The 23,821-nt window shown below is 48.8% G+C and overlaps 1 protein-coding gene across 2 annotated transcripts in view; it reads left to right on the top strand.

The window, feature by feature from the left end:
- The first annotated feature begins 2,579 nt into the window (after positions 1–2,579).
- WT1 (WT1 transcription factor) overlaps positions 2,580–23,821 on the top strand; it is a 48,484-nt gene continuing 27,242 nt past the window's right edge. Inside the window, exons 1-6 of one of the 2 annotated variants that reach the window (XM_019639573.1) lie at positions 2,580–2,640; positions 3,003–3,718; positions 9,275–9,397; positions 9,857–9,959; positions 19,446–19,523; positions 20,570–20,620. In XM_019639573.1, coding sequence (XP_019495118.1) covers positions 3,274–3,718; positions 9,275–9,397; positions 9,857–9,959; positions 19,446–19,523; positions 20,570–20,620 — 800 coding nt within the window. In that variant the 5' untranslated portion in view covers positions 2,580–2,640; positions 3,003–3,273. Of the gene's footprint in view, positions 2,641–3,002; positions 3,719–9,274; positions 9,398–9,856; positions 9,960–19,445; positions 19,524–20,569; positions 20,621–23,821 lie in introns of those variants that run through there. The other variant, XM_019639572.1, reaches the window with a different exon arrangement.

Below are 23,821 nucleotides of genomic sequence, written 5' to 3'. Positions count from 1 at the left end.
GTGACGCAAACGATCCTTTAAGCCACAGGTGTTAGCGCTGATGCCTGTGGGAAGGTGGGTGAGAGAAGGGAGCCGCCAGGTTTCCGCAGTCCTCATTTCCCTGGGACCTCGGGTGGATCTCGAACTACAGGAAGTGCAGCAGAGAGCCTACATGCGGGCCGGGGGAAAGGTGAACCTTCCTCCGGGCCAGACTGTCTGCTCCTCTGACCAGCGCAGGGCGCACAGGGTAGTGTAGCGGGCGCAGCCGCCTGGGTAACCGCAGAGCTCCCGCAGAGAATGTTACTCCCTTTCCGGGGAAAGGGAGTAGTGTGTGTGTGGGGGGGGGGGGCGTGGGACGCCCTGCAGCCGCTGTAGTTTGCGGGTTCCTCGGCATTGCCGCAGGGCTCCCGGGCTTGTGGTTGGGCAGGGGCTGTTCAGAGACTTCCTCTAGGGTGAGGTCCCCGGACCGCAGGCGGTTCCGGACGAGCAGCATTTACTTCTCGGCCCCGAGGGTTGGAAGGAACTCCTCCCACCTCTTCGGACTACGAGATCGAGGCGAGAAGCACTTCAGGGTTGAAATGGGGATCTCTCCAGGATTTGCTCGACTCCCCTTTCTTCTTACCCCACCCCTGGGCAAAAACTTTCTCTCTCTCTCTCTCTATCTATAGATAGAGAGAGAGAGAGAGAGAGAGAGAGAGAGAGAGAGAGAGAGATAAGCGCCTTTGCCCTATCTGTAATTCAAAAACACAAAAGCTCACATTCAAGCTATATCCTTTTCCAAATACCGCCCCCCCCCCTAAAAAAAAGTTTGCAAAGGCGACATCTCGACTTTTTCGTTTGGAGATTGAAATCCCTGGCTTTTCATAAAGGGACTCGCCTTTCCTCGTAGAGCTTGAGTGAGTCCTAGTTAAGAAAATAACGACTTCTAAGTAGAAATAAAAGTGGGGGGTATGAGACAGGGGTCTAAGGCGTTTTAGGGACAACATGGCCTGAGAAATTTTGTCTCAGGGGACTTTCTCCACCAAAGTGACCAAACGTGCACGCCCTCTGCCTAGCCCTGGAGCCCCGCTGGAGGCTGAAATGAGGCCTGCGTGAGAGGAGTGGGTGGCCCACAGAGAGTATAGGTGGAGAGGGAACTGGCCTCTAGAGCCTTTTCATTTCCTAAAAAAAAAACTTTAGTGGAGACGAAGCAAAGCCAGGCACTAAAGTAGCGCAGAGAGGTGTCCACGACCGTGAAAGTAGATGGGGAAGCAAGCGGGTAGCGGTTGTTCCGGATCTTTGCCCTCACAGTCTCCTGAGCCTCCAGGAGGAGCGACCCCAAGAGGAGGGGATTGCGCTTAGGGTGTAGGTCTGGGTTCGCACGCGCTTTTGAGTCCGCAGCAGGAACTCGCCGCTACTTCGTTTACCCAGTGCAAATTAACTAAAAACCAAAGCGTAAGAAACGGAGACTAAGTCTAGGCTTTCAAAACGCTGGCTTCTTTGTAAAACTGCAACTACCTAAATTGTTGCTTCACATGGGCTTGATCGGAAAGGTTGGGGCTCTAACCCCAGACAGCCTGGTGTAGGAGACCTGGCGGCAACCGGCCGCTTCTTGCTTGGAGCTACTGGTGGTCCCAGGCTGCGCTGTCGCCGCTGCCTCCTGGCTGTCTTGGGCGTTTCCTCGAGTCCCTGAAACGCACTCCAGTCCAGATACCTGGCGCTTCTCCTTGCCTAGCGTCAGTTTCCCGATAGATGCTATTTTTGGAAAAAAGAACAAAGCAAAAACAAAAAACAGAACCTCAAACACCTGCTCTGGGACGCCTGGCTCCCAAAGAGTGACCAGGTGGAAGGAGGACTCTAATTTGGCGATGCCAGGCGCTCGGAACTCCCAACGGTAAGAACACAGCCTTGGACCGTGGGCCTTTGGAAGCTCTCCTCTTCGGTCTACCTAACTGGCTTGCCTTCTGATCAGTCATTGCGAATCCAGAATGGTACTGCGAACTGTGGATGGAAAGAGTTCAGCAGGAGCGGCTCCAAAAGCCAACCTCCCCCGGGGACTTTGTACCCAAACCCTGCCCACTCCCCAAACTGGGCGCCAGGGTTCTCCGGCAGGGATATATGCAGGCTACGGCAGTTTCCCTGAGCTTTATTCCCTCCCAAACTAGCCGCTGTTTTCCTGACTTCACCGTAGAAAGAGTTAGATACTCTTAAGTAGAAAGGGAAATTAAGTGCCGATGACACGATTTTAGGTAGGCAGCAACATCACCAAGTAATCAACTACCAGACTGACGTAATCCCTCCAGGTCACCCACGTTCACCTTGAGTCTGGCCTCCAGAACCCACAAGGGGCTTCCGCAACCCCTCCTTCCCTCCTCCGCCCCAGCAGTGATCCCGAGATTATGGCCACCACTCCAGCCCGATGGCTCTTGGGGCAAGAGCTGGACTGGAGCGCGCTGAGCAAGGGAATCCACCTCTTTGGAGTCCGGGAAAGTTCTCTGCGCTTTCCTGAAGTTCCCGCCCTCGTGAAGCACCCCCTGTCCCTCCCTCCAACCTGCCCTCTCAGATTAACCACCCCATCCCTACGGCCTTCCCACAAGGACGCAGAGGGGACATTCAATGCTCACCTGGAGAGACTCGTCAGTGGCTCGAGGCGCCCACACTCGTGAAGGCCGAGAAGGGGAGGTAGGGGGAGGGTTGTGTCCCACAGGCCAGCTAAGAGCGCGTGGCGGTTGGAGAGGAGGGTGTCTCCGGGAGGGACGCTCCCTCAGGCCCGCCCCCCACCCCCACTGCGAGGGCGCCCCAGAGGAGCCGCGCGCACTGCCTGGACCCGCTTGGGCTGCGGTGTGAATGGAGTGGCGGAGACTCCTGGCTCCTCCTCCTCCCACGCCGCCGGCCCCTCTTATTTGAGCTTTGGGAAGCTGGGGGCAGCCAGGCAGCTGGGGTAAGGAGTTCAAGGCAGCGCCCACACCCGGGGGTTCTCCGCAACCTGACCGCCTGTCCGCTCCCCCCTTCCCACCCACCCTCCCACTCATTCACCCACCCAGAACCGGGACGGCAGCCCAGGAGATCGGGCCCCGCCACCTCCTCGCCGCGATCCTGGACTTCCTCCTGCCGCAGGACCCGGCTTCCACGTGTACCCCGGAGCCGGCGCCTTCGCACACGGTCCGCTCCGGGCCTGGGTGTCTTCCGCAGCCCGAGCAGCCGGGGATCCGGGGCCCGAGTAGCATCTGGGCCAAGTTAGGAGCGGCCGAGTGGAGCACCGAGCTTCTGCAAGGCCGGAGGGGCCGCGGGGCGTCCGGGGCTGAGCTGCAGCAAATGGGCTCCGACGTGCGGGACCTGAACGCGCTGCTGCCAGCGGTACCCTCGTTGGGCGGCGGCGGCGGCTGCGCCCTGCCCGTGAGCGGCGCCGCGCAGTGGGCACCCGTGCTGGACTTTGCGCCCCCGGGCGCCTCGGCTTACGGTTCTTTGGGCGGTCCTGCGCCGCCGCCCGCTCCGCCGCCACCCCCGCCGCCGCCGCCTCCTCACTCCTTCATCAAACAGGAGCCGAGCTGGGGCGGCGCGGAGCCGCACGAGGAGCAGTGCTTGAGCGCCTTCACCGTCCACTTCTCCGGGCAGTTCACCGGCACAGCAGGAGCCTGTCGCTACGGACCCTTCGGTCCTCCTCCTCCCAGCCAGGCGTCGTCTGGCCAGGCCAGGATGTTCCCCAACGCTCCCTACCTGCCCAGCTGCCTCGAGAGCCAGCCCGCTATTCGCAACCAGGGTAAGCAGGCCGGGGAGCGCCCCCCCCCACGGGGGGGCGGTGGCGACGGGGCTATCGCCGAGCGTGAGCACTATGCTGTCCAGCCTCTTCCCTGACCCCAGCTCTTTACTCAGCTGCCTCCCCAGGGATGGTGAGGGTAGCGGAAGCAGCAGCTGGGGAGAGAGAATTCCGGGGAGAGGGAGTACGCGCCGGGGTGCGATTCCTACATCCTCGGGAATGTTCGCACGAGCCGGGAGGTCATCTGGGGCCCCTCTGACCCTTGGAGATTCCGGGACTTCAAATCCCCGTTAGAGTGGGAAGGGGGAACCTGTGCAGTGTCTAGCTTTGTCTCAGAAGGGGTTTTGTCGCTTCACCAAACTTACTAGGCATTGGACTTTTTAGACATTTAGACTCTATATTCTGGAGTGGGACCAGCGCAGGGTGAGCAGCCGGTGCCGCCTCCCCCGCGCCAAAATGTCCAGGAGCCGCTCTGGCCCTTAACACGGTATTGGCCGACATTAGATGCTCTATAAGTATCCTGGATCACTAGAATGAGGAAATGACGGGCTAGCAACTAATCAGTGGCTTTCCTGGAACAACGTCGCGTCCGAGTATGGCTCCCGCGTACGGTAGTAAGGAAGCAGATCTCTTTTTGGTTCCAGCTCAGGTGGTGGCCAAGCGGGATCCAGGGCTGGAAGAGAATCCCATTTGTCCGATTACAAACCTGTGCGGGACGGGGTTCTATTATAGGCTCTGAAATGAGGCTCTAGCCTCAGGCGCCTCCTCGTCGTTGAATGCGGGGCTCAGTTGGGGAACGATTTTTGCAAGACTTGGGGGTAGAAGGACAGGTTTATTTGTCGTTTTCAGCCTTTGTACATCGAGGGACATAAACCTTAGTTTTCTCATCCTGCGCTAGCGCCAGCACAGCTCTTTCTCAGGAACCAGCGCCGAGCCAATCAGGTCGAGCCCTTGTTGTTTGGTTTCTGAATTTATTCTAATTGGACTTGTACGCTGTTGAGAACTTAAACCAATTCCGGTTGATTCGATATTGTAGGAAATGTTTTACAGACACAATGGCGGATGCTTTTCCTGGAGCAAAATTTCGCACGGGCCTAGAGACTGGGATGTTTCTGTAGTGCGTGGGATGGGAGAAGCAGAGTGTGTACTCTTTGCAGGAGGTTCCGGGTCTCCCAAGGCGCGGAAGAAGGGCTCTCTGTTCTTCCTCAGGTCGCGCTCGCCTTCTAAACGCCTATCTCCAGGCGGCCTGTCTCTACCTCAGGGCCAGCCAGGAACACCTGGCCCACCAGAAGTCCTGACAAAAGCTAAACCGCCCTCCTCTCTTCATCCAGGGAATCCGGGATCTGTGACCAATGGAGTAGTCTTAAGCAGACCCATGGGGTCCCTCCACTGTAGGTCTTTTGTAAATGAAATTAGCATTTCAGACTCAAGGGGTGTTGGAGCAGCTCAGTGTCCATGGTGAGGCTTGCGTTCTCTTATCATGCCACCTCTAATTAGCAGACTGGTGTTACCTTTGGCAAATCTCCAGGTCTCAGTTTCAATATTTGTAGGAGGGGAGCTGGATGGGCAGCCTGGAGATTGGGTCTGACCTGAATTTCTGTGCCATGGATGCAGAAGTCCAACTTTCCCTCTGTTTTGGGTTCTAAATACAGAATGCAGAGCAGCCAACCTAACCTTGACTGGCCTGCCTTCTGGCTAGGACTGGCAGGCAGGTGTGTGATGTGAGCCTCTGTATAGATGTGTGCTATGTGGAGAGGCCGAGAAGTCATTTGATTGAAGTCACTCCCCCCACACACACCGCAGAATACTGTGCCATTATTTATTTGAGTCTCTCTAGGTACTGTGAAGATTTTGGAACCTGTGCTTTGTCACTTTGTTTGGGCCCCTGTATCCAGTCTTCCACAGAACAGGTCTGGTGCCCAGGATCCCATTAACCCAGCGTGGGGTGGGGTGGCAGACTGTGGAATTTCAGCCAAAGGGCACACTACACCTAAGGAGAAAATCTAAATTCCGTTCTAGTAGATAGGCCCTGCAGCAAAAAAGTAAAAGGTTTGAGAACTGGGGTCCACCCTAAGGAAGAGCCCCCTGGAGAGCTGGTCCCAGACTCAGCCACGACCTGTAAGCCTGGTTCTATTTGCAGGCTTAGGTTTTCTCTTGCAATGAAAACATAAATGAGCCAACTGGCCCAGTTCTTGGGACTCACTCAGCAGTTGGGAGCTGGGGTGGGAAGTCAGAAGCTGCTCCGGCATCAGCCCTGGCGTTGGCAACTAAGGTGGGCTCTGAGGCCTTGGAGGTTCCAGATTTATTCTCTTGATTTCCAGGGTTTCAGCAGCTTTTCCAGGAACCAGGGCCTCAGGAGAGATTTGGGCTGAGGGGAGCAAGGCATCATCAGTGTGGGAATGGCTGTCAGCAAGGCCGAGGCCAGACTCTACCAGAGAGGCGCCAAAACCTGGATGCCTGTCCCCAAACAGGGCAGCCTAGCAGTGGCCCACAGGAGACAATTGCTGGCACCCTCTCACTTCCTCCCTACCCCAGGCATCAAACCTCATTTTCCCCCTATTTCTTAAAATACGGTTTTCCTATTTCTTAAAAGCACAGATGATGTCTTAATCTTCCAAAGATGAATTCAGCAAATATTTATCAAGCACCTATTCTGTGCCAGGCACTGGGGACTGAATATTAATTAAGACAATTAATGTGCCCCAACCTTTGCAAGAAGCTCACAGCCTGACATTGGAGGAGCCCCTTATTTCTGGATAAGGAAATTTAGGTTCTAAGATTAGGTATAAGAGGTCTCAGTTTGTGGCAAAGCTGGGACTCAAGCCCAGACCCTTCCATTTCAACGTCCTTCCCCAGGGATCTTGGCCCACTTTTGAGGTGGATTTCCTCTGCCCTGCTGGATGGGTCTGTGTGTGAGACGGCTGTCAGGGCAGAAGCAGGGCGAGGACTTGGGTAGCCCCACATTAAGTTTGGAGTTTAGGGAGGGGAAAAAAGCCACTGTCAGGCCGATTTCCCCAGCCCCCTTGGACGAGTAGAACCTTAGCGCACGGGGAGGCCTTGGCTTCACCCACTACGCTAGGTGGGGAGACCAGCTTGACCCAAAGGCCAAAGCCCCTCCCCCCCTTGGGTTGCGTTGGAGAGGGTATTTTGTTGCCGAACACATTTGCCCATATTCTGCCGCAGCTGAGGAGTCATCAATGTCAGCATTCTGACCCACCATCTTCCTGACTGAGCCTCCTGTCCACTGCACCCCTCAGCTCCGCCGGGCTTGGTCGGGCCAGGCGGTTCCCGGATCCTCCGCTAAGGTGCGCGGGGGAGGGAAGCGCAAAGCCTCTAGCTGCTCTGCGCGGTCAAGGCTGCACTCCCTTCTTGAGCCGAGACTAACCGTGGGAAAGGCGCTACCTTGGACTCCGGAGCCTCTTCCTCTAAGGCCTGTGCATGGAGCCTTTGAGCACGCTGCCCCTCTCTGCCCGCAGCTGTCTTTCTCCCTGCCCCCGCCCCTGCGCTCTGCGCGCCAGGCCCAGCGCTAAGTACCGGGACAGTGTGCTCTAATCAGTCCTACGTCTGATAAGCTTCTAATTAAAAGAGCCCTCCCTCCTCTCTGTGGGAGCTTTCACCACTGCCCCTCCCTGAGTACCTAAAGGAGGGGGTTGGAGGCCAGCCCCTGTGCACAGGGGTCCGCGTGTCTTGTTTGGGAAGGGGTCTTGGGAGCCTCGCCGGAGTGGAGGCGACGCAGCAGCCCGCACCCCGTGGCCCTTGCCGCTCACGGATCCGACAGTTGGGGAACCTGCCTCCGAAAACAACACAGTGCCCAGGGCCACGGCCTACTACTCCTCGGCTCAGGAATGGAGGAGGGTTCGTCCATAGGCAATTTCTTTGTCGCTTCTGTTTCTCCTATTTAAAAAAATGTCCTTAAAAAATTCGGCCTTCCTTCTGCAAAATTGGATGCTAGGAGCCAAATTTTGTTTGTAAGCTTATCGGTAGGCCTCTAACAGGGCCTGGCCTCTGATCTTAAAAAGGAAACCCAAGCGTGCTCACCCACGCCTGACAGCTAATGGGGCGGGGGTTATCTTTGCCCACTTAGTAGGCTAGAAATGGAGGCCTCTGGGGTCATGCAAATTATAAAAGCTGGTGGCTTCTTAAGTTGTCAACCTGTGGCACCAATTTGTGAGACTTGGCCTGCCCTGTACAATCTGGTAATTGAGACCTGCCTCACCCCCAACTCCCAACTCTCTGACACACCACATTCCCCAGAGTGGGCCGTGAAGCTCGGTTTCTGTTTTGGGGGGTATGTTTCCAAGTGGGGGTGACAGCCTCCTTTCTCTGTACAGTCTAAGTCTTCTGGGCCACTTGTTGCAGAGGGATCATGTCTGGGACAATAGTGGGGGGATGGAGACTGACCCACCCCATTCTCAAGGATTGAGTGGGGTTTGGAGATCCAGTGCAGTGGCTCTGTGTGTGTGTGTGTGTGGGGGGGTGGCGGAGATTGGGACTGGCCTGGTGGTCCTGCAGGGAGCCCTTGTGAGTATCGGGGCCACTGTCCTTCTCCACTTGGTCTGGGTTCAGGGCCCCCGGATTAATCCTTAGCTGGAGGATCCCTTATTCCCAGAGGTTGCACGGTTTTCCAGAAGCTGATGGGGTATATGTTTAAAGCAATTTAATAGCAATAATCGTAGAAGGAGACCACGTTTTTCGACTGAGACACCACTTATTTTTTCTCCCCTTCGGAGAACTGGGGAAGAACACGGGTGGTATTGCCTTCGGTTTCTTGGCAGGGAAACTGAGGCACAGAACCCGTGCACTGCCATGGAGGTTGAGGTACACTATCGGACGCACTCTAAAAGAAACAGGCTTCCCGGCCTGGGGCACCAGGAAATCGGCCCCCGCAATGGTGGTCCGAGTCCGACCCGCTTGACGCGAGGGGAAGAAAGAGGACGCAGAGTCGAGGCCTACGGGTCCAACTGGAAGGGCTCCTTTCCCCCCTCACCAGCTTTCCTGAGGGCCTTGGGTGTCGCGGTGTAGGGTCGATCAGCCTCAGACAGATGACATTACTCTGTAATTACTCTCCCCATTTAAAGCCCATGCCGTTTAACTGGCTCCGAGTAATTAATGAAAGTTGGTGCGCGGGCCCCTGATTTACAGCTCCGAGTCAGCGCGGGGTCAGCTGAGCAGATCCATTTCGCGAGCCCGCGCTGCCCCTGCGCGAGGGCCGCGGTGTTTGGTTTTGGGGGAGAACAACTTTCTCTGCTGAGCGGTTGGCAGTTTTCATACTTCTTTGAGGGAGGTTCGGTGCAGAAGCGGCAGACTCGGTAAAAGGCAGGAGCGTACATAAATTGGGAAATGGTGGGGAGGTCAGGGTTGTACATGGGACAGGGTGGGGAGCTTGTCGCTTGGGCCCGGCTTCGCGCCGATAGTCCTGGAAGCTGATGGAGCCGCGTAACCCTCCGCTGGGACCCGATGGGGGAGGGGAGGGCGAGCGCTCCTTCTCTCGGGTTCTGGTTCAGACCCACAGTCTCGGTCTCCCCGTTGACGCTGTGCCTCTCTCCTCCGCGCCCACAGGATACAGCACAGTCACCTTCGACGGGACTCCCAGCTATGGTCACACGCCCTCTCACCATGCGGCGCAGTTTCCCAACCACTCCTTCAAGCACGAGGACCCCATGGGCCAACAGGGCACGCTGGGTAAGCAAGAGGGATGATGTGGGGGGTGCTTTTCCTCTTCTTTCATTCACCCCTCCCAATTTCCAACCCACAGCAAATTGGGGAAGGGAGAAGAGGACATCTAAAGGGTTTTTTTTTAAAAAAATAAATAATCAGCCTGATCTTACTCAATTTCAAAGATTGAGTCCCTTCCCAATCCCAATTATGTTAGGGACAGCTCCACTCAACCAAGTCTACGAATGTCCCGAGGGGTTTTTAGGTGTACTGGGCAGTGACTGCTAAAGGAATATCAAGTGAGCCAGCTTAGCTCTTCACGACCTGGATGGACACCCTCTCTCTGCCCGCCCGGCATCCAGGCCCCGTCGCCCCCAGCTTAGCCTCGCAGCCCAGCTCAGGATGCTCCGATCCCCAGCCCCTGCCCTGGACCCCACCCCAGAACCTTGGGGGCGCGCTCACTCCGCTCTCCCCGGCTCCCTGCAGGCGAGCAGCAGTACTCCGTGCCGCCCCCAGTCTATGGCTGCCACACCCCCACCGACAGCTGCACAGGCAGCCAGGCCCTGCTGCTGAGGACGCCCTACAGCAGGTAGGAAGGCGCTCGGCGCCGGCGGGCGCGGGAACGTCCCACGCGGGGCAGCCCGGACTTCGGGCGTGCTGGGTCCTGGAGGCAAAGGATGCCTTTAGTCCATTCGGCTTACTTAGAGCAAATTAAACGGATCTCCTGGCTCTGATTTGAAAGTAGATTTCCTCGTCTCCGTGTTATTTTGAGTAGAAACGAACGCGATTACTGTTAGGAGCGGAAGAAAAAAAGGGCAGCGCTTTGAGAAGTTATCTCTTAAAGGGCTTTTTGCTGGGAGGACTTTCGCATCCTCAGGACCAGCGGTTAAACGCGAAGCTCCCACACTGTTCTTCTTCTCACTCCTCGCCTACTGGCCACCCCGCCAGGCGTCTATAGGACTACTAAGGGGGCTCGTACCCTCAGGCAACAGCCTTCCCGCAGCCCCTGTCCTCCAAGCCCCGGCTGCGACCACGCTTTCTGGGCCTCGCTCGCAGCTCAGGGCCGCTCGCTGGGGCGGGACCCCGGACAGTGTGCGGGACGGTGGTCGGGTCGCCGCAGGGCCCTGCGCCCGCCCTTCTTCCTGTTCCCAGGAGGCGGAAGGCAGCTTCTTTTCCTTCGAAGCCTTTTTCCTGTCCCTTGTGCCTACGCTCGGCTCTCGCTCCACCCTCCACCGACTCTCCCCCAAATTTATTCTTCAACTTTGGGTGAACTTGGCCGGCATCCCGCGTCTCCGATAGGGTTGCTTAGTAACTGGTGCGCACACCGGCCCGCGCCGGGCGGAGAGGTGGGACCGAGGGAGGGAAGTGGTCGCTCGCGGCCTTGGAGGCCCGGGATTGGGCGCGCATTACCTCATGTTGCATCCCTGCCCCCACCCCGGTGCTGCGGGGATCCTGATACCGACTGCCCCCAAACTCTTCTCCGTCCTCCCTCCTCTCGGCTCCAGGAGCCGGGGCTGACGTCAAGGGAAGGAGGTAGTGAGGTAATGAAGGAAGGAAAAGCTCCTGCCCTGGAGATTGGGTGGGGGGAATGGCCGCGCCTGGGGGACCTGCAGTCCCACAGGTGGAGGAGGGGAAGGAGGCTTCGCTCCCGAGCCCGCAGTGGCGCATCCCAAAGGCTTGGCCTGCTTGCGAAATGGAGCCTGGGACGCCCGAGGCGCGTGGACTGTGGAAACCTTTCCTTTTGATCGGAAAATCGGCATATCTAATCAGATCTTGGATTCGAGATCTTTCTTCTTTTCTTTTCTTTTCTTTTTCTTTCCTCCCTCCCTCCCTCCCTTCTCTCTCTCTCCCTCTCCCTCTCTCCTTCCTCCTTCCTCCTTCCCTCCTTTCCTCCTTTCCTCCCTCCCTCCCTCTCTCTCAAAGAAGGGACAAAGAAATGCATGCAGGTTTCACAGATATAGAATGGTTACATGTTAATCACCCTCCTTTTCTCCTTCCTTAGCTGGAGACCAGGTGTTCTTTGACATCGCAGACCTAGAGTTCTGCCCCAAGCCTACATCTCTGTTCCTCCCCTCGGTGGGTCAGGTCACTGGAATGGATGCAGAATCCCCAACCATTCTGTTGTGACTCTCCTCCCCTAGCAAAACTGGGGCAGAGGGGCCATTGCCACCCTTCTTGAGGAGCTGCTCCTGCCCATTGCCAGAGTGGCATTGCTGTCACTCTGGTAGTAATTGGGGTGCAGTTGGAATGGTTTTAATGGGGTGGCCTTGGTCCACTCCTCCTCTCCTTGGCTCCAGGCTGAGAGGAACATCTTGATGCCCCAGTGGGACCTGTTTAGATGGGCCAGGTTACCTCCTGGGGGTTAGGGGCTGAGAGGCCATTGGAGTCGGGTTCAATAATAACACGCAGCTACACTCATTTCTTATTCTCCTTTCCCCAAAGCACAGACCCACCTTGTGGGACAGTAGGAAGGGACTGAGCTGCCTAGAAAGAATAAGGATCAGGGATAAAGAGATCACAACCACTTTTAATAACAATTCTCCAAACTGAGTCCCTGTGGTGGCTTTTGACTTAGGGCTGAGTTCGGAGTTACTACAGAAGTAGAAAAAGGTACTTGGATTGCATTTTATACATAAACATTTTCACATTTTCTAATCCAGCTTCTAATTGGCCACTGTGTAAAGCAATTTTGTCAGGTTCATCTTTTGGCAATATTTGCTTATCCCTTTTTACTTTCTACATCATTGGAACTCTTTTGTTCCTCATTTTTATATGAATGTCATAAAAATACCATTTTCCCCTGTTACAGAAAATTTCCTAAGCAGTAACATCTTCTAAAAAAGAATTTGTGACCCCAGTAGAAAAGAGTTTGCTCCCTTGAAGTGTGTACTGAGTCTTTGAAGCTCCATCCATCCTAAAGTCACAACATTTCTAATCATTTTTCAAAGATCAGGTACCTCCCCTGCAGTAATGATGGGTGGACAGGTGTAGGGATGTTTTAAAATTGGGTCTGTGCATCCACATTACTGCAGTTATGTCATTGCCTTCTTTCATACTCCTAAATGCTCCTGGGAATACAGCATTTAGAAAAGCATAGAAAATATGACTAAGGTTTAATCACTTAATAATTTAACTTTTAGATTTTAGATATTCAGTGGTGCCTTTGGTTCCATTCTCTATTCTGTCTAAAATTGTGTACTCCTGTGAAAGGCTTGCTTGTATTTTGTTTGCTTCATTGCCCTTGACCCTGTGAAGCAGACTTCCCAGCTTCTTCTCCCTGTCTTCCCCAAAGCTTTGTCTCCCCAATCTTGGATTTAGTCTCCCTTCCCATCATGAAATAAAGGTAATGGTACATATACAGACATTAAATAAGCAGTGCACAATGTGAATTTGATTGGAGGAAGTTTTCAGAATTCTCTCCTTGTCAGGAGAGAACTATACAATGAGAAAACCACTGTAAGCGCTCTCCTCTCTCTCGGGTAACAGATCTGTACATCTTTGTGTGTGGTGTAAAACAGTAGTGAGTAGAAAATGCCCCCTGGGCAACTTACGGGAAGTGATAGGAGATGGTTCCTCATCCTCCCTGCCCCACACCTATTGAACTTGGGTAGAGTTTTGTCTCAAGGTCACTAAGGCTTATGAGACTAGCTTTCAGCCCTTATGGAACCCAGTTATCATAACTGGGTGAGTCCCTATAACATAATTAGGATTTATCAGAGGCTGACTATGTGCTGTTGGGCTTTGTGCTAAGTGCTTCCTTAGTTTACTCACTGAATTCTTCTGATTATTCTATAAGGTAGGTACTCTTAATTTCTACTCTGCTGAAGAGGAAATAGGTTTAGAGACTCAAAGTTAATTTGCCCAAGGTCACACAGTGAGTGAGTATCAGAACCCAGATTTGATCCTCAGTGTGTCTGACCCTAAAGCCCATCTGTGCTCTGAATCACTGAGGGATTCCAGGCGACTCACTGCCCTCCACCTCAAATATTCCCCTTACATGTCTGTGCCAGCATTTTTGCTAATAAATGATAAGAGCAAATGCTCATATAGACTTACTACTGCCAGGCACTATTTTAACCACTTTACAAGCATTCACTTACTTAATCCACATAACATTCTTGGAGGTTGGCAATAGGTTATCATCCCCACTTTACAGAGGAGAAAACTGAGGCCCTGTGAGGAACTTGCCCAGTGTGACACAGTAAGTGACAGAGCTGGTGTTCAAATTCAGGTGGTGAGGCTCCGGAATCCATCGTTCTACCCACTGCACCCGCCCCTGCTTCTGCCTCTTTTGACACATAATTGCCGTTCTCTTTCCAAAGGTGGTATCTGCCCTAGGTCTTGCTAGAGAAAGGTCTTTATTTCCCACAGTTGTGAAAGAAACCCATTACCCGTTAGTTTTACCCACAGCTTTCAATAGTAAGGGATTAGTGGATTGGGGGCAGTCTTTTCCCTGGTGAGGACTGTTGGAGCCAGCTTGAGCTGTCTTCTGAAGTCCTTACTCACAAAGCAGCTCTGTCTTTCAAACTGCAGACTCCTCTAGTTTTGCCTGTACCACTTGGGCCTGAACTATTGGGGTGAAATTCAGTCCAGGCACCTAAAGAAACGCAGGGCAGAAACCTTTCTTCCTATCCATCCAGACTGCTTCCAGGGCCACCGTGGTTTTTGCTTGCTAGGAGGCAATATTCCCGGGAACACGGGACTCCATGCTCTCCTGAGGGGAGAGAGTAGTGAAGTCCACACTCACTAAGCATAATTTCCCCCCTGACTTCTGCCGAGAACAGGCAGCTAGCCGAGCCTTCCCTGCTCCCTTCCCTTGAATCCTCTTCCACAAGCCTCCTAGCCTCCTGATTTTCTGACCTCTTTGGAGCCCCCAGTCCCTTTCGGGCACAGCTTGATTCTCACAGCTACTTTGCAAAGGTAGTTGTGTGCACTGTGTTTGAAAAGTATTCCTGTGCACACGATTGTTTTAGACATTCTAGCTCTTTCCCTTTCTTTTTACTCTTTTATATGGTTTGCAAGTCTTTCTTTAGCAATGGTGCTATCAATATAAACGAGAATCTTTCCTTTTGCCCCTTAGCAGTTCGGGAAGCAGTAATTGCTGATTTGAATATTTTTAATTGTATGTTAATGATTCACCAATGGAGATGTTGACAATGGAGCTTGATACCAGTAGATTGTCTTTCATGTGAAAGAAACTTCCTTAGAGACCCTAGAGTTTCTGAGAAATCCAGGTCAGTGGGGGAAGTTCACAACCCACCATGTAGGTTAGCCTTCAACACAGACATAAATCAGAAGACAGCTTGTGCCCAAGGAAGTAAAATCATAATTAATGGTGCCTCTTTTCACTTGTGTATCTGAGTACACTTTACACGGTGTGCAAGTTTCACTTAAAACAATACTGGTGTATGTTTCCCACATAGGTAAGCATGAAGGCAGAAAGTCTGGAGTGGTTTCCAAGGTGGTGGGCAGTGTTATCAAAGCCGAAGGCTTGCTTGCATTGGACTTGTCTCCAGGGAGGGGGGGGGGATAGCTACTTTCAAATATTCCTTCAACTTTTGTGCTGACCAAGTATTTATTAATAGAAGTTGAATCCCCAGTGGGTTTTTCTTTGGTGAACTGGTGAGCTTGAGAGAAATTACAATACCAAGAGATTGACTGTAAAATAATTATTCACCATGGCCTGCTGTGCAGAAATTTCTCACCAGGCAGCCTGCACGGCGCCTCAGAGGGAAGAACACAGGAAAAGGGCTGCATGGAAGTCTGGCTTTAGCCTCTGTGCCGGAGCCTTGGTTGTCAGGTGGAGGTAAACCTACGGAGGCTTACCTGTGGGGCAGAGTTATTACAGCAGACGCTGGACACATCATGAATTCTGATGACAGATGCCAGTTATATATACCTTTTTCTTGTTTGTTGTTTGGTTTTTAAATCATCCCATGGGGAAACTCTTTTCTTCCATCAAGGTGTTACTTTGTCAGCCGGCAACCACCTGGCAGAGGTAACTTCAATCTCACCCAGGTTCTATGGTTTCATTCCAGGGATGACATGAACTCTTCTACCTTGGTCTGCTGACTACAGTAAACACACTTGAAGATGAAAATGTGCTTGAATTACACATGCATTTGAAGAGTGGAGGAGTTCTAGTCTAGATAATAGCTGAGGGCTTTCTTCTTCCTTTCTTTTTGTGTGGAGGTCGAGAACTCAGTAATATTGCAGTCCGGGCCAAAACAAACTCTATATGATCTACTACTGATTTCCTTTTAAGTTCCTTTTTTTGCTAGGACTGACTTCCTTTTATTTTACTCCAACTTGCATTAATCCAAGTTACAGAAGTTTCTTTCCTCTCTTTCTTGCCTCCAACTTCAAACATTTCTTACGTAGGAAACAAGTGACTTTTTTTTTTTAAAGACCTACTTAAAAAAATATAAAAGACACCGTGACTTTCGGAATATATTTTGGCAACCTACAATTTCAGAGTTCATTTCAGAACAGACCGACTTAGACAGGGAGCTGAAATGCCTACGTGACCACCGTGGTCGCTCTGAGCCAAACCACCTGCTTATCTGATCTCCCCTGGGAATGAGGTGGTTGACACCTAATGTGGTTATTTAATAATTAGATGCTTTATTTGTCAGAGGCCATATATTCCTTGCCTGGTGCTGCCTCTTTCTGTGGGTTTTCGTGATGAGAGCTAGGTATTGATCGATTGCCCAAAGAGATCAGAGCTTGAGCATGCTTGGGCCCAGTATTATACCTTGAGTTTACATATTGTCCTCTCTCTAGCAGCAGTTATTGTTATTGCTGTCATTGACTTCCAGTTGAAAGGGTGTGCCAGCCAAGCTGACCGACTGAGCTGCTGAGGAGACCCAGCCAACAGAAGGCAGGATGTGGTTAAAATTGTGCTCTGATCCTATCGCTGGCCTCAGGAAACCTATCAGTAGCTTGGGGATTTTCTGCAAGTCCTTCTCCCCCATCGGCTCGTCCCACCTTCTCTTCCCTTCTGAGGATTTACAAGCTGGGTTATTAGGACTACTCAAATCAAGAAATGGGGCTCCTATTGGGATCTTGGCACATTGTCCCTCATTAGCTGAAGAAGATGTGTTGGGAATCTTGCATTTTGTAATTTTTTGGAGAGAGAGTAGGTTATGATGCTCCCTTGAACATGTTCTCTTTCACCTCCAGACTGTTGTCTGTAATTTATTATTATTATTATTACTATTATATAAATGGTGTTGAGAGGACAAGGCTCAGAGCCAAATGATGCCTGAAGCCTTCAAAGGGTCAGAGACAGGGTGGGGGTGGGAACATCAGGCCAGCCAGCACTAGGCACCTATCTCTCTGAGCCCAGGTCCTTCTCTGATAAATGGGGATCATAATTATACCTGACTCACAAAGTTGTTGTGAAGAATATTGGAGATGTGTGAAAGTACTGTGCCAAAATTTGATAGATTAGAAAAAAATTAAAATATTTTATCTGTGAAATCTTCAGAGAGCCATTATTAGAGCTTTACAACATCCCTGTAAAGTTAGACTGATTGAGACCAATATTCTCATTTGACAGATGGGAAAACTGGGGTGTGGGGAGCTGAAGTGATCTTATCAAGGCCCTAAAACTTAAAGAGTAGCTCTGTCCAATAGAAACATAGCGCAAGCCATATATGTAATTTGAAATTTGCTAGTAGCCATGTAAAAAAAGAAACAGTAAAGTTAATTTTGAAATATTCTTTTAAACCCAATATAGTCAAAATCTTATTTTAACGAGTGGCACTAGCAGCATTTCAAGTGCTTACTAGCCACGTGTGACTAGTGGCTACAATGTTGGCAGTATAGAGTATTTACTAAGCACCTTCTAGGAAGATACACATATATGTAAGACATAGACCTTGAATTTGAGAAAGTTTGCTTTTTGGGAGCCAAGAAAATGTCCTTAAAAATATTTTCTCTTGGGGTACTTCCTTATAGAGACCTTTAGGAAACTATTAGACTGTTTTTTAAATCTGTGAGAAAATTCCTAAATCATGAAGTTAGATATTTGGGACTCATTAACCCACATGTGGAAACTTCTGTCACTCATCTTGTTTCTCAGCACTCTTGAAAATTAGGATTTTCTTAGTCTTAGGCAAGGATGAAATAATTTCAGAAAGATTCCACATCCCAATAGAGCCTAGGAAAATTGTCAACTGCGGCTGAGTGATTTCAGTTGGTGAACAATTTTTTAAAAATTAGTGACAAAAATAGAGAGCTGCCTGGGGAATACAATGCCTGTTGGCTGAGATTAATGGCAAGATTAATAAATGGATTGCTTGATGAAAAGGCGCAAGAGAACAAAAACCAGTAGAGATTGTGGAGGAGGCTGCTTATTAATGAACTGTCAGCCCAAAGAAAGTTCAAGAAACTCTTCTGTGTTAAATGCAGCAGGCTGGCACTTCTAATAAAAATTGGGGTCCTTCAGGAATTAATTACACCGGCCTTACAGCAAGAATTTGTGGAATTGAGAAACGTAGTGGCACAGACCAGCACGGGCTGCTGCTGCAAATGGGGAAGCTGCAGGAGAAACGAATCATTTTTTTCCCCCATTGATATGTAGGATATTGTAGTAGCATAATAGTCAGTCCGACATGGGGATGAATGATGGGGTCCAGATATACACTGACTAATGAAACTACACATACTTTCAGATTGAAGTCACTTCACATTTCATAGGTAAAATTCCCCCTGGAATCTGATTTCCTCCTTATCCTGTGTACCCGCCACTACAGAGTTCCAAATCATTTTCAAAGTGATTATAGGAGGGCAGATGGACTCGACTGTGATTTATCAAGCTTTGCCGAGAGAGAGAGAGAGAGAGAGAGAGAGAGAGAGAGAGAGAGAGAGAGAGAGTAGTATTCATTTATTCCAATTCCAAGTTCCTGTGATTTCCCAGTTTGGTTAGCCTGACAAAACTTTCTCTTAATTAAACTCTGGTATTGCCTCTGCCGGATGGGTGAAGCAACCCACAGGCATACCACGACGAGATGGAGACTGTCCAGAATTTGCAATCTGATATCGCGCGTTAGATATTAAAAGCTTCTTACTTTTTTCACTTCTGCCATGAAGGTAGAGGGAAAATGTTGTTCTGTAATGTGTTTAGATCAAGGTTTCCCAGACAAACCATTAATCTCTTGGGTTTCAAATTTCATAATTAACCATTTCAGTTCAGGACTAAATTGATTCCTAATAGAGCTTGGTCATGTAGGAGATGCCTGGTGATTGATTTATGTGCTGGTGTTCTAGGAATGAGATCAATATAAAATAAATAAATAAATGATAATTTAAAATGAAAACACATAAACATGTTTATAAGAGTTGTACATGCAAAAACACAAGGGGGTGAGAATAACTTGTGATTGGTTTACATGATAGTGTATTTCTCCTTTGAGGTCTTAATGTAAATAACCAGCCATTGTTTTCCCTCATAGAAATGGGTTGGGGGCTTTTTTTTTATAAAAGCTCTATTTCACTTGTAACAGGATTATAAAATTTATAAAGAATGTTTCCTTCAGTTGTGCATAGAGTTTATCATCCTCTTTCTTTTGCTTGTCACATCCATCACCCATCACTCTTTGACTTTTCAGGCCCTCATAATCCATATGATACTTATCCTTTTGATTAAAACAACTTAATGTCCTTTTCACGAATAATTAATCTGCTGTCTTTTTACTTTCAGCTTCAGGCTTTTAACTTTAATGTTGAGCTATCCAGCCTGTGTTGCCTTTCAAAGTTTCACTCCCTTTAGCCTCTTCCCTTCAAAGGTTTAATACCTCTTTAGAAAATTTAACGTTTGCTATACTAAGGTTTTTCAAAGGCTTCCAAATTACTCTCACCTCCTTTCTGCTATGTACGAAGTGAATAACTGTGCAGAGATTGGTGGGATGAAACGAAGATTATTTCAGACTCGTGTAGCCTGTCACTCTGGATAATGTGGAGGCTTTTGCTGTAAAGAAAAGTTAAAACTCCATTGCTTTTTGAAGAAACAGTTGCCTTTTTTTTTTTTTTGGTAGCTGTGCATCTCTAATTCTGGATGTTTTTTTAACAGTGACAATTTATACCAGATGACCTCCCAGCTTGAATGCATGACCTGGAATCAGATGAATTTAGGAGCCACATTAAAGGGGTAAGATCTTCTATATTCCATTGCCCTGAAACAGTAACTGACACCTGTTTGAACCATTTAAAAAGTGCTTGTAACTTACGAAGAGAGTATGGTGTTAGAAGAATAAGCATGGCTCTTTGTAGAATCAAGATGCTTTCCTCCCACCCTCAGTTCGTGGGTTGTGTTCAATATTAAACTTTCAGGAATATAAACAAGGGATGGTTTTGTCTGGAAAAAGGGAGTTGAGAATATTGGGAAAACTTAATATGGCCTTTACTTATTCAATTTTCTAGAGTTCTTCAAAGCTGTGTCCATTCAACCTCGAGTGAATGTTTATGTTTTGCTAGCAATTTCACAGATGTTAACTGTTGTATTATCTTATCAAGAAATGCTTTGAGTTTTCAAAGTCTAGGATCCAAAATCCAGCATTTGAGAGATGATGATTTGGACAAGCCAAAATCAGACGTGCCCATACCTGGTTGCACCAACAGGTTTTCTTCACAATTGATATACAACCACAATAAGGAAAACACGGCTATCAAACATAAGTAGGGACAATTCTTAGTACCTGAAAATGAGAAAAGAAAAGCAGGCGGGACTTGCTTTCAACAGTTAAATAACTTGCTTTTAGTTTTCTGGCAAGTCTGAGTTGCTAGGCAGTTGGATATGAACTCATGAAGCCTCTGTGATATATCAGGTGACCTTCTAGGTCACCTCCTGTAATCTTCCTAACAACATTATGAGGCCTAGGTACTGTTAACCCTGTTTTCCAAAGAAGTAAAACAAGCTCAGAGAGTTAAGTCACTTCCCAAGTTTATATCGTATTAAATGGTAGAGCTAGGACTCTAAGCCCAGATCTAATTCCAAAGCCCAGGCTCTTTCGAAGCTCACTGTGCGGCCTTCCACCACACCATCAGCTCCAGTGGGGTCGGGGACTTAGTTCAGCACTCTTTACTAGACAGTTAGCTTCACATCTCTGTATACTTCTCATTGGATTCTAGGATCTGGGGGCTTGCTAGAGCAATGCATGCTCCATTCCCCATTCCCCACCTCTTCTTCTCTTCTAGAGTTGCTGCTGGGAGCTCCAGCTCAGTGAAATGGACAGAAGGGCAGAGCAAGTGAGTGGACAATGCGATGATGGCAAAGCAAATGCCTTAGGCCTTGTTGGTGGCACCCGGGGGCGATGCAGGAGTTAGGACTGATGATGGGTAATCAGGGTAGCCTTTGGTGCACTGGGATGGGGAAAATCTATCCGTCTCCCTCTCTCTCTTTGCCTCTTGTTATTTATCATAGACATCATACTATGGGCGAAAATGGAGGTGGTAGTGACATTTCTTATCAACATACTCATGTAGAACAATTTTTAGAGTGATGCAGTAGGAGCCTTGCTCATTCTCTTGTGAATGTTTCACAAAATACTAAATTTGTAGCATTACACATGTTCCTGTTAGAGCAATCAAATCTTTCAGTCATACTTAACTTTCATTTTTCTCTATTTACCTTTAAATCTCTAAGGGAGAAATTAATTTTTACCTCAAGTCTATGGCCAGACTTTCCGCAAAGATTCTTTCGTTCCCAAACATCTGTGCCTTTCTCAGCTCTATAGCCTGCACCCTGGGACATTCTTGATTCAAATCAAATGAAATCCTTTGATTTCATTTTCCCTGCTTGAACACTAGAACCAACCTCCCTCTTCTCATCCTTTTTTTGAATTATTCTTCAATAATCAGCAGTTGCTTTTTATCTTTTAAGACTTACTGTTAAATCCCTCTCTCTACCCCCAATCCCAATTTTTCTATTTTATCCAAATCTTCACTTTCTCTCTCCAGATCTTAAAATAAGAAGCTTTCTGTTGATTTGATTTTTTTTCTCTCCCCACTTCCATCTAAGGGGCTGCTGACAGTTTCAGCATTCTGTCCTTCTACCTACCCTCAACTTGTTTTACATTTCTTGGCTTCTTGTTTCCACCCTTTTTTCCTGGATCTCTTCCTTTTTTTTTCTCTCTCTCTCTCTCTCCTCCACTGAGAATTCAGTAGCTGACCCCAAACTAAATGCCAAGTATAGACAGAACATGATTGTGAAGTGAGTACATCTCAGTTTTTAAAACTTATTCATGTTGGAGCACAGGGTTTGTTTTTTGCTCAATTATAAAAATTATAGATAAGGAATCTTGGCATGTGTTTGAATCTGAGTCTTTCCATAGTTGAGATAATTTTGATACCTTTTTAGGCTTATTAGTCACTTGCTGGACAGTCAGAGCTATATTGTAAGGATGAAGCAAAAAGTGTGAATAATTTGCTTTTTTCAACCCCATACCAAAAAAGTAACAAAAAACAACAGCAACTGGACAACTAGAAAAGTTTGCATTGTTCTTGTGCTTACATTTTGGAAAAGGATTCTGAAATCGAAATGTATTTCTTGAATACTAACTTTGGTCAGAGTGCTGTATAAAAAGGATCAAACGGCCCCACTAAATAGTCCTACAGAAGAACAACTCTTTGGAGAGTAAAGAAGTATGCAATTGTCTAATGTACTAACATCTTCTTTCACACTGTGGATTTGTCCCTTTAGGACATATTGTAAGTCAGCCAATGTCTGCTTCCATTTGTGAATTGAACACTTACCTAAGGATTGATGTTAACATAGTTGGGCCCTGCATGAGGGACTTTACATATGTTTCTTCTTTTGATCCCATGACAATCCTAGGATATTAGGGTCACATCCATCTTTCAGATGAGGGGGCTGGAGAGAATAAGCCACCTAGCCAAGTTTACATAGCGAGTAATTGGCAGAGCCATGTTGGAGTTCACTTCTGTCTGATTCCAGGATGTGGGCCCTAGATTAGAGTTTCTTAAACTTTTTATTTTTTAAAAAAGATTTTTATTGGGGAATTGGGGGAAGGGGAACAGACAAGTTGCTATCCTTTTTGTTCTTCAGTTTAATTGTGGAAGACATTGCTTCACTGGCCCAAGTTGGCACCATCATTGCGCTCTTCCCAGGCGAGGCAGATCAGTTGCTGGCTTCTGGACGGCCGCTCACTGTGGCTGCTGGCCGCTCATGCTGGCTGCTGGCTACACATGGGAGCCCATGGCAACCCACTACAGAAGGGGCTGCAGCCTACGTCGACGCCGGCAACTCAAGGCAGCCCAGCTCCAGGTTGAGCTGTTGTTCACCATTTTAGCTGTAGAGGGCAGTGTCACTGGCCCTCATGTGGGATCCGAACCTGGGCCCTCTGGCGTCCCAAGCCAGCTGTTAACCAACGCGCCACTCGGCCAGCCCTTCTTAAACTTTTTAGACTATAACCATGGCAGAAATGCTTTTTACACTGAGATCCAATATACACGTGCAAGCACACACACACCCCACAAATTTTCATAAAACAGTACTCACCTTTGCTCTATGTTATGCATGGTGATACTTTCTACTTTATTCCATATCATTTTTTAAATGCTGGTTGTGATGTGTAGATTGATTTTACAACCCACTGATGTGTCATGACCCACAGTTTGCCTCTCTTTTAGGTCTTAGAAAGAACGACCGACTCCTTAGCACTTTCCTCCAAGCCCATGAACAGCCCTAAGCACTGGATTCAGTTGAATCTATTATTCCATTAGAAAGTTTGGCCTTTCCCTAGGGGGCACATAATCTGGGGAGATGTCATTATTCTCTATGATACCAAATTACCTTTCTTTTTCCATGCTATGAGAACACTGTTAATATGGGAAATACATTTGAGAAAAAAATATTTCATAAAGGAAGATAAAGAGAAATAACTGTCTTTTGCTTTACTCCATAACCAGTGTCTTGACACTATTTGAAATCAGTGGTAAGAAAATCACAGTGACAAAGTAGATCTATAACAGGAAAACTGGAGGTTTGACTCATGTTTTGGAGAAGAAAGATATAATTACCATATCACTCATAAAAATGAGCCATTTTCAATTTTTTTATTGACAGATCATGTACTTCACACTATCCATCACTATATATTTGTTCTAATCGCCACTAAATATTTGTTCATGTCTTCTTTCCTTGAAAATGTTACTTTTATAAAATGAACAGGTTTGTTCCCTTTTGTTTCAACAAGTCCATGGAGCCATCTTTCATTTGATGTGGGGGAGCGGTGGTATTCTCATGGGCAAGGATGGGATTTTAGGAGGCGTGTGGGCAAGATGAGATGAAAACAGGATAGTCTTTTTTTTTTAAGATTTTTATTGGGGAATTGGGGCATGGGAACAGTGCTGGGGAATTGGGGGAAGGGGAACAGACAAGTTGCTGTCCTTTTGTTCTTCAGTCTAGTTGTGGAGGACGTTGCTTCA

Source organism: Hipposideros armiger, unplaced genomic scaffold (assembly GCF_001890085.2).
Source record: "Hipposideros armiger isolate ML-2016 unplaced genomic scaffold, ASM189008v1 scaffold_44, whole genome shotgun sequence".
NCBI lineage: Eukaryota > Metazoa > Chordata > Mammalia > Chiroptera > Hipposideridae > Hipposideros > Hipposideros armiger.
This window is presented reverse-complemented; position numbering and strand designations above follow the sequence as displayed.